At 49.9% G+C, this 9,057-nt stretch overlaps 1 protein-coding gene across 1 annotated transcript in view; it reads left to right on the forward strand.

Moving 5' to 3' along the window:
* Positions 1–6,056, forward strand: part of ITGA3 (integrin subunit alpha 3) — a 29,581-nt gene extending 23,525 nt beyond the window's left edge. The window contains exons 24-25 of the mRNA XM_082678822.1: positions 3,270–3,395; positions 4,654–6,056. Coding sequence (XP_082534948.1) covers positions 3,270–3,395; positions 4,654–4,809 — 282 coding nt within the window. The 3' untranslated portion in view covers positions 4,810–6,056. The remainder of the gene's footprint in view (positions 1–3,269; positions 3,396–4,653) is intronic.
* The last annotated feature ends 3,001 nt before the right edge of the window (positions 6,057–9,057 follow it).

Raw genomic sequence — 9,057 nt, forward strand, 5'->3', positions numbered from 1 at the left:
CAGTGTTGGTATGTTAAAAAGTGCCCCCCAGTGATTCTACCGTGCAGCCAGGGTTGAGAACCTCTGCGTGAGCTCATTTGATCTGCATGACATCTCTGTGAAGATGTGCCATCTCCGTGGAAACTTGAAAAGAAAGTTCCCAAACTTGATTCTGAGTTACATGTGGAAGAATAAATATGACAAAATCCCTAATAATTTGTTACGAAAGGGATATAAGTGGAGATATGAAGGGGAGAGGTATAGGAGGTGAATAAAGTTTTGGTTAAATACATTATGATACATTTCCTAAAATGAATTAAGGTAGTATAGGAAGGGCCAGAAAGATCAATGGAACAGGATAGAAATTGACTTTATTATACAGATGGCATTTTTAATCAGGAGAAAAAGGTAAACAAGTAGTATTGGGAGAACACATTTGGAAAGTAAAGGCAAACCCCTGCCCCACACCGTAAACAAAAACACATTTGAGTTAGATTAAATATTTAAATATCGGAAATAAAATCTATTATACCAGAAGAAAATTCAGGAAATAATTTAATAATCTTTAATTATGGAAAAAGGGAGTTATTTTATTAAACCCAGAAGTCACAAAGGAAAAATTTGACAAATTAGACTATATGAAATTTTATTTTATTTTTTAAATTTTTATTGGAGTATAGTTGATTTACAATGTTGTATTAGTTTCAGGTGTACAGCAAAATGAATCAGTTATAAGAGACTATGAAATTTTAAATCTGTGTACAGCAAAAGAGAGTAAGGAAACTAAAAAGGCAAATATATATATATATATATGTATATGTTTTTTTTTGTTTTTTTTGTTTTTGCGGTACGCGGGCCTCTCACTGTTGTGGCCTCTCCTGTTGTGGAGCACAGGCTCCAGACGCGCAGGCTCAGCGGCCATGGCTCATGGGCCCAGCCGCTCCGTGGCATGTGGGATCTTCCCGGACCGGGGCACGAACCCATGTCCCCTGCATCAGCAGGCGGACTCCCAACCACTGCGCCACCACGGAAGCCCAACATATTTTTAATACATAAAGATAAAGGGTGGCATAGAGATAAACAGGCAGTGTACATAGAGTGAAATACCAAGGTTCAATTCAATAGTAAAGAAATAAAAATAATAGCAATAAGATTTTTTTCCTATCATATTAGAAAATATTAAAAAGAATAATGCTGTCCGGTGCTGATGAGGTAGAAGGAAATGCTATTGATTGGAATATAAATTGATGGATTCTTTTTGGAGATGAATTTATCAATATCTATTAAATTTTAATTGCACATTTCCTTTGATCCTGCACATGATAATATATCTTAAGGAGCTAATAGGACAAGTTTGCAAACATAAATATATGGGGATATTTTTATAGCATTGTTTATAATGGCATAAGATTGGAAACAATCTAAATGTCTTTCAGTAGGAGATTGGTTCAATAAATTATGGTACATTTCCTACAATGACTATGCAGTCATCAGAAGAGATTAGGTTGATCTTTATTAATTGACATCGAAAGATAATGAAAAAGGTCGCAGAAGAGTGCATAGAGTACACACAGATCCCATTTATGTGGAAGAAAATATATATATGTTTAACACATACATTTAAAAATATGGAAAGAGGACTTCCCTGGCGGTCCAGTGGTTAAGACTCCACGCTTCCAATGCAGGGGGCGCAGGTTCAATCCCTGGTCGGGGAACTAAGATCCCACATGTTGCACAGCATGGCAAAAAAAAAAAAAAAATATATATATATATATATATATATATATATGGAAAGAGATTCAACAAAATGTTGAAGATAGCTTTTGCTATGGAGTAAAATTACTGGGAACCTTTAATTTTCTTCATGTCATTTTTAAAAAAAATAATCAAAATAACTTTTTGTTGTTGTTGTTTTTTGTTTGTTTTTTGTTTTTGTGGTACGCAGGCCTCTCACTGTTGTGGCCTCTCCCGCTGTGGAGCACAGGCTCCAGACGCGCGGGCTCAGCGGCCATGGCTCACGGGCCCAGCCGTTCCGCGGCATGTGGAATCTTCCCGGACCGGGGCACGAACCCGTGTACCCTATATAGGCAGGCGGACTCTCAACCACTGCACCACCAGGGAAGACCCCTAAATAACTTTTTAAGAAATAATAATGTAGCATCAGAAAAAATATTTTTCCATATATAAATGTATATTTAAAATATATGAAATAACTTCATATTATAAAACATATATATTATATATATATATCTTCATTGTAGAGGAAGAAAAAGTTGTACTGTATGCTATGCACTCTTTGTTTTTTTGTAAATATTTATGGAGTGTTGCTGTGTACCAGCTATTGCTCAAAGCAGTTTCCTCATATTAAACACATTTAATCCTCTCCAGCAACCTGTGATGATGTAGGTATTATTAGCATAATCCCCATTTTATAGATGAACAACAGAGAGGTTAAGTGACTTGCCCAAGGTCACACAACTAGTGAATAACACAGCTAGGGCTTGAACCCAGGTAGTCTGGCCCCAGAACCCATGCTTTTGGTTTTACTTTTGGGTCTCTACTGGATTATGAGGTAGGCATTATGATCCCCTTATCAGAGAGCATGAAATGGAGATTCAGAGAGGTGAAATTACTTGTCCAAGGTTCCACAGCTTGTGAAGGATGGAGCTGGTACCCAAGCCCAGATGTGTGGGTCACAAACCCAGACTACAGGCTGCCTCCCAGATCTGAGGCTGCTCCTGTGGAGAAAGGGGAGGATGGAGGAATCTGTGGCTGTCAGTGGGCGGGCAGGGGCTTTTCCAGTCCCTGAGTTCCCCCTACTGGCAGTAGATCAAAAAGCAGGGTCCTGCGCAGATGTACTAGAGAATGGACTTGAGGACGCTGGGAGGGGGAAGGGTAAGCTGGGACGAAGTGAGAGAGTGGCATGGACATATGTACACTACCAAATGTAAAACAGATAGCTAGTGGGAAGCAGCCGCATAGCACAGGGAGATCAGCTCGGTGCTTTGTGACCACCTAGAGGGGTGGGATAGGGAGGATGGGAGGGAGGGAGACGCAAGAGGGAAGAGATATGGGGATATATGTACATGTATACCTGATTCACTTTGTTATAAAGCAATTATAGTCCAATAAAGATGTTTAAAATAAATACATAAATAAAAATTTAAAAATAAATATGTGCAACTAAAAAAAAAAAAAAAAAGCAGGGTCCTGGGTCCAGCTGGAGCAGGAGGGATGAGCTCTGGGGCTGAGGGCGCGGATACAGGCTGAGCCCCTTCTCACCCCTCCAGTTCTCCGTGGACATCGACTCCGAGCTGGTGGAGGAGCTGCCGGCCGAGATCGAGCTGTGGCTCGTGCTCGTGGCTGTGAGCGCCGGGCTGCTGCTGCTCGGGCTCATCATTCTGTTGCTGTGGAAGGTGAGGACACCCAGCCCGCCACTGCGACGCCCGCTCTGGGACCTCCTGCCAGCAGACCCTCCCCAGCTCTCCCTTCATCTCAGTCCTCACTTCCGTCTCACCCCCCGTCCCCCAAGTCCCCCCTACCTCTTCGCAGCTCCCAGTCGCACCCCCTGCCCCATCCTCATCTCACCCAGGATGCTCCTGCCTGGGTTAATGGGGGGACCTGCAAGCCAGAAAGGGGAACCAGGAGCTCTGGCTCCTGCTACATCACCAAGCTGGGGCTGGGACCCAGGCATCCGGGCCCCCGTTCATGAGTGCTGCTGGCAAGGACCCCCCAACCCCCCCCTGATGGCCCCTCCCCACCTCCTCCCCTCCGCAGTGCGGCTTCTTCAAGCGAGCCCGCACTCGGGCCCTGTATGAAGCTAAGAGGCAGAAGGCGGAGATGAAGAGCCAGCCATCAGAGACAGAGAGGCTGACGGACGACTACTGAGGGGGGCAGCCCCCCACCCCTGGTCCACTGGGTAACGCGGCCTCCGGGCCCCTTCCCCCAAGCCCCCAGCTGGCTGGGGCCTCTGACTCTGTTCTGTCTGCTCCTCTTCCTTTATGGGCCCTCTCTGCACGTCACTCTGTCCCCAGCACCACCACAAAGAACAGGCCACTCTGTCGGCCTCCTTCTCCGCACCCTGGGAGAGCTCGGGGTGTCTGCTCTCACCAGCCTCCCCACTGAGCCCCTCAAGGACTTGGGACCCCCAGAGGGAACCATAAAACCCTCCCTGTGCGCCCTCTGCTTTCTGGGGATCGGGAAAGGGTCAAGGCCAAGGCCAGGCCCCATCTTTGTAGGCCACAAGACAAACTTCAGAGTGATTCCACACCCCCATCCCCACCTCTAGAGAACGAGGGCACTAGTAGAGTCCTTCTTCTGGGAACCAGCCCTCTTCCTCTTGGGAGTCCCCTGGGGTGACAGACTGACCCCTCCCGACACTGTGGTCAGGGTAGATCACCACCCCTCCCAGCCATTCCGTCAGCAGTCTCAGCGACTGCCCCTCTGTCTCCATCTGCCTCTCCCTCTCCTCTCTGCCTTCCTCAACTCCTCCTTCCTCTGGGGCCCGGGATGGGGAACCTTGTCCTCCCCATCTCAGCGCAGGGAGATGGCATTGTGTTTGGGTAGCGGTCCTGGCTTTGAGGACCTCCGGGTGGGGAAGGAAGGGGCTGGGCACATCTTCCCACTGGCGCAAAAGCTGGATGCTAAGGGCCTTTCTCTTCTCCCCTTCTCCAGTGTGACTTCTTTAAGCGGACCCGCTATTACCGGATCATGCCCAAGTACCACGGGGTGCGGATCCGGGAGGAGGAGCGCTACCCACCTCCAGGGAGCACCCTGCCCACCAAGAAGCACTGGGTGACCAGCTGGCAGACTCGCGACCGATACTACTGACATCCTCCCTGATCCCACCCCTGCTCCCCTAGTGTCCCCTTCTTCTATTTATCATAAGTTATGCCCTGACGGTCCACAGGGGCTACTGCCTTTGGCTGGCACCAGCAGGCTCGGGCACACACACCTGTTCAAGTGTATGCACGTGCCCTCCAGCCATGGCCTTCTCCCCGAAGGAGGGCTGGGGCCGTGGATCCTGTATTGCTGAGCACTGCAGCCCTGTGCCCTGGACACATATGAGCACATATGGGTCCTACTGCTTGTGGACTGTGCTTGTGCGCCCCAGATGGTGCATGGACATGCATGTCCCAGCCTCTACCTGTGCCGTAACCACGCCAAAGGGCCTCCACCAGAGCCAGGAGGAAGAGGCCCCCAATGTGGTGACACCTCCTCTGTCACACTGGACCCATCGTGCGCCACAGTCACTGGACTGACTCTGTCCTCAAGATGAAAACTACTGACAGGCCCCCGGTGCAGCTCCCGATACCCATGCCAGAGAGTCGGAGCCTGCCTAAGGTTGTCCAAGGGGGTGTTCACAGGACCCGGCATGCTCAGACCCAAGAGCAGAAGGAACTAGAAGGAAGGTCCCCAGGATGGCTTTCTTTCATGAATCGTTGCGAAACCTCTGTCCTCAGCCATGGCCGTTCCATGCACTAGCAGGAAATTCAGCCCTAAGAAAAAAGATGGACACAGTGCTAGGCAGCCAGGACACACTGTGCTGGGACTGCCCTGGGAGCACAATGGAATCCTCAACAGAAGAGGGGACTGGTCCTGGGCCAGGGAGATGTTGGAAGGATACAGAGCAGATACCACCTTTCAGCCACATTACCATCCTGGCCTGGAGGGACCCCCACAAGATCACAGAGGGAGCGACACTTGAATGTAGAACAGGGAGGGAGCCCCACGATGCCACATCAGCCAGAACCCCCTCTGCCCCCCCTGACCGTGGGCTGGAGACCTAGAAGTGAAGGTCTTGGCTGTCCTTGGCTTTCAGAGCCAGGTTAGCTCTGCCTTCTCCCCTGTGGCCCATTCCAGAAGTTGAGGCTGGTTCCAGAAAGCCTCTCCTGACCCCTGCCAATTGGCAGGCCCCCTCCCCATTGGCAGGCCCCCTCCCCAACCCCTGCCCACTTCCATGGTACTGTAGCAGGGGAGCTCCCTCCCCCTCCTCGTGCCTTCTTTGTATATAGGCTTCTCACGGCAGCCAGTAAAGAGCTCCCAGTTTGTACACACTGCTTCTGCCTCCGTCCACCCCCACGCCTCACCAATGCCATTCGGTCTGACGGATCATGCTACCTAGCCGACCCCCAGGTGGACAAAGCCAGGTGCAGGGCTCATAGAGGTTGGGAGGGTGAAGCTCTATGGCGGAGACACCTGCTCCTGTTCTCAGGGGTGTCCCAGTCTAAGGGATGGTCATGGTCACATAACTGAGATCCAGAACATGAGATGAATGAAAAAGACCCGAGTAGACTGGATGGAACCCAAAATGGCTTCTTGGTGGTGAGTGCGCCAGGCCTGGGGAAGAGGTGGTAGAGGGCAGGGTCTGGAAGAAGCAGGAAGCCACTGTGCTGTAGAAGCAGGTAGGCCCGGGGAATGGTGCAGTGAGGCTGGGTGCACAGGTGGAGAGCCGAGAGCCCTCGTCTGGTGGCTAAATTCAGACAAGAACCTGCTTTACTGCCTCAGTTCCCCCACAGCCAGCCCTAGGCCCCGTGATGAGTCGAGCAAAAGGTGGACCAGTGACCCAAGCCCGGAAAAACTGAAAGGTCATAGTATCCACGTCCTAGCCTCTGGGCGGGAGAACCTGGAGTCTTAGTCAGCGGCAGCTGCTCCAGACGTGCTGCTGTCCTGAGTCCACAGCCACAGTCCACGGCGGGTCAAGCTCTCCGCTGCCTCCTCTGCGCTAAGGTTGTCCTAAATCGTGGCACAGGTCCTTCTGTTAATTGTCCCTAAGGCGGTGACCTTTGGCAAGAAAGAAGGCCGGAAATTACCACCCAGAGAAGCCTAGAGGCAGATCTTCAATTCAGCTACTCAGAGCCCTCAGACCCAGCCGCTGTCTCGGGCTCCTCCTGACGTGTCTGCCTTCCTGTGCCAGCTGTCTGCCCTCCCCACTCTCTACCAGAGCCCACCCCCTCACTTTCTGTGCTGGGATTTGTCACTGATTGACAGTGAAATGTCCAATTCCTCCAGGAAAACCCCAGCCCCTACCCAGAGCTCTCAACCAGTAACTGGAGACCTCAGTTTGTTTTCCAGAATCTGGGTCATTCACTGGGCCAGGAATAATACACGTGTAGGCTGTCAAAGCCCAGCTCAGGTTGAGCAGAGTTCCGTTCAGTTCGGTCCAGTCCTCTGCAACCACTTCCTGCTGAAGAAGGAAGTGGGATCTCCACATCCCTCTGGCCAGCTTCACGGGCCCAGCCCCCCACCTCCTGTGAGCACCTGTTTGGATACGAACACACTGTCTGTCTCACACACACGGTTGTGAGAATAAGTAGTCATTTTCCAGGACTGGTGCAGCTACCCTTTCATGAAAGAAACATACTGGCAGAGATGCAGCAATGTCCGCTTTATAGAAAAGGACCCTTTCTAATGCCAAGCTTCTTGAGCTCCTTGGAGCTGCAGCACCTCCGAACAGTTTCAGAAGAGGGTCTTGGCTTTTATATCACTAAAAGAATCCATAAGGTAATGCTCTTCTCTGGTCACAGGGCTGGATTGCGTTTCCTGGGCCCTCCTGGTTGGATGAGGCCACGTGAGGCCATTCCGGCCGATGACTTGTCAGCCAGAGGGAAGGGGATCAATTCTGGGCTGAGACAGTTCATTGCTGGGGGTGCCTCTCCCAGTTCTGCTTCTCCTAACTCTGCTGCTGTGGAAGCCTGTGTTGAGATAAAGCTTTGTCAGGCCTTGACAGCCCCCCACCAACCCACGTTGTACATTTAGTGGGAAGTTTGGGAATTTGGGGGGTTTTGTTACCTCCCATCACCTAACCTAGCTGGACTGATACACCACACCACTCCCATTACCACCCTTCAGCCATCTCTGCAGGAGGAATTTAATCCAAGCTCAGAGCCTCATTACGGAAGTCCAGCTCTAAGGGGACGATCATGGGAAATCTTTCTGTCGCTTACATGTAGCCTCAGAGGTCATGGCCTTTTCCTTGTTACTTTAGTTTTGATAATAATAGTAATAGCTGCTATTTATTAATTATTTACTGTGTGCCAGGCATAGGGCTTGGCTTTTCACATATAGTATTTCATACACTCTTCTGGGCAACTTGAAGACTGCACTCACCAACGTTGTCAATGACCTAATGGCTAGCCTGAGGGATGTCCAGTGGTCCTCCCTGATACCTCTGTGGCCTGTCTTCCCAGTGACCCCAACTTCTTTTTTCTCCTTCTTTTCCGTTCAATGTGCTGGGTGCTGGGCCTGGTGCTGGAGACAGTGGTGAATAAGACCAAGACAGCCCTGCCCTCGTGGAGCTTAAAGTCTAGTTGGGGAGACGGATGAGTCAGCAGATGATTACCACTTGGTGTGATAAGAGCTAAAATAGTGCTAGATCAGGAGGCCTAAGGAACTTTTGGAGGGAGCCCATAACCCAGCCTGGGGGGTCAGGGGCCTGAAGAAGGGTAGGTGAAAGTGAGAAGAAAGAATGGTCCATGGGTAAGAGACAGCATTAGCAACAGCGGGGAGATTGGAGGCTGGTTCAAGGCAGTAGATAAGTATGGCTAGGAGTTGAGCAGGGAATGTGGAGAGATGAGGCTGGAGAGTTAGGCCAAATCAGATCATGTGAGAGCTAGAAAGGCTCCAGTAAGAAGTGGAGCGCCATCAAAAGGCTGTGAGCAAGAGAAGTAACACCTTCAGATTTGCAGTTGAAAATGATCCCTGAACCTCTTTCCTCATCTATAAAATGGGATAAGAGTAGCACAGTAGAGCTGTCTGGAGAATTAAATGAGATGATGCATGCAAACAGTGCCTGGCACATAGGTTATTATTCATTCAGCTAAGAGATCCCTTCCATCGTGACGCCTTGCACGTAGCTCTGCATTGGCTGTAATTGCATTCTGTTATAACTATTATTTACTTATGCAGCTCTCTCTCAAACTGAGAACTGAAATAATCAAGGGAAAAGACCATGTCCCAATCCTGTCTATGTTTCCCGTTCCCAGCATATAAGCCTAGCACCTGTTAGGCTCTTGGTGAGTGCCAGACAAGGACTGAAGGGTGAAAAACACCTCAAAGGGGAAAACGGGAGGGGTGGAG

The sequence above is a fragment of the Grampus griseus genome, assembly GCF_964374135.1.
Source record: "Grampus griseus genome assembly, chromosome: 20".
Lineage (NCBI taxonomy): Eukaryota > Metazoa > Chordata > Mammalia > Artiodactyla > Delphinidae > Grampus > Grampus griseus.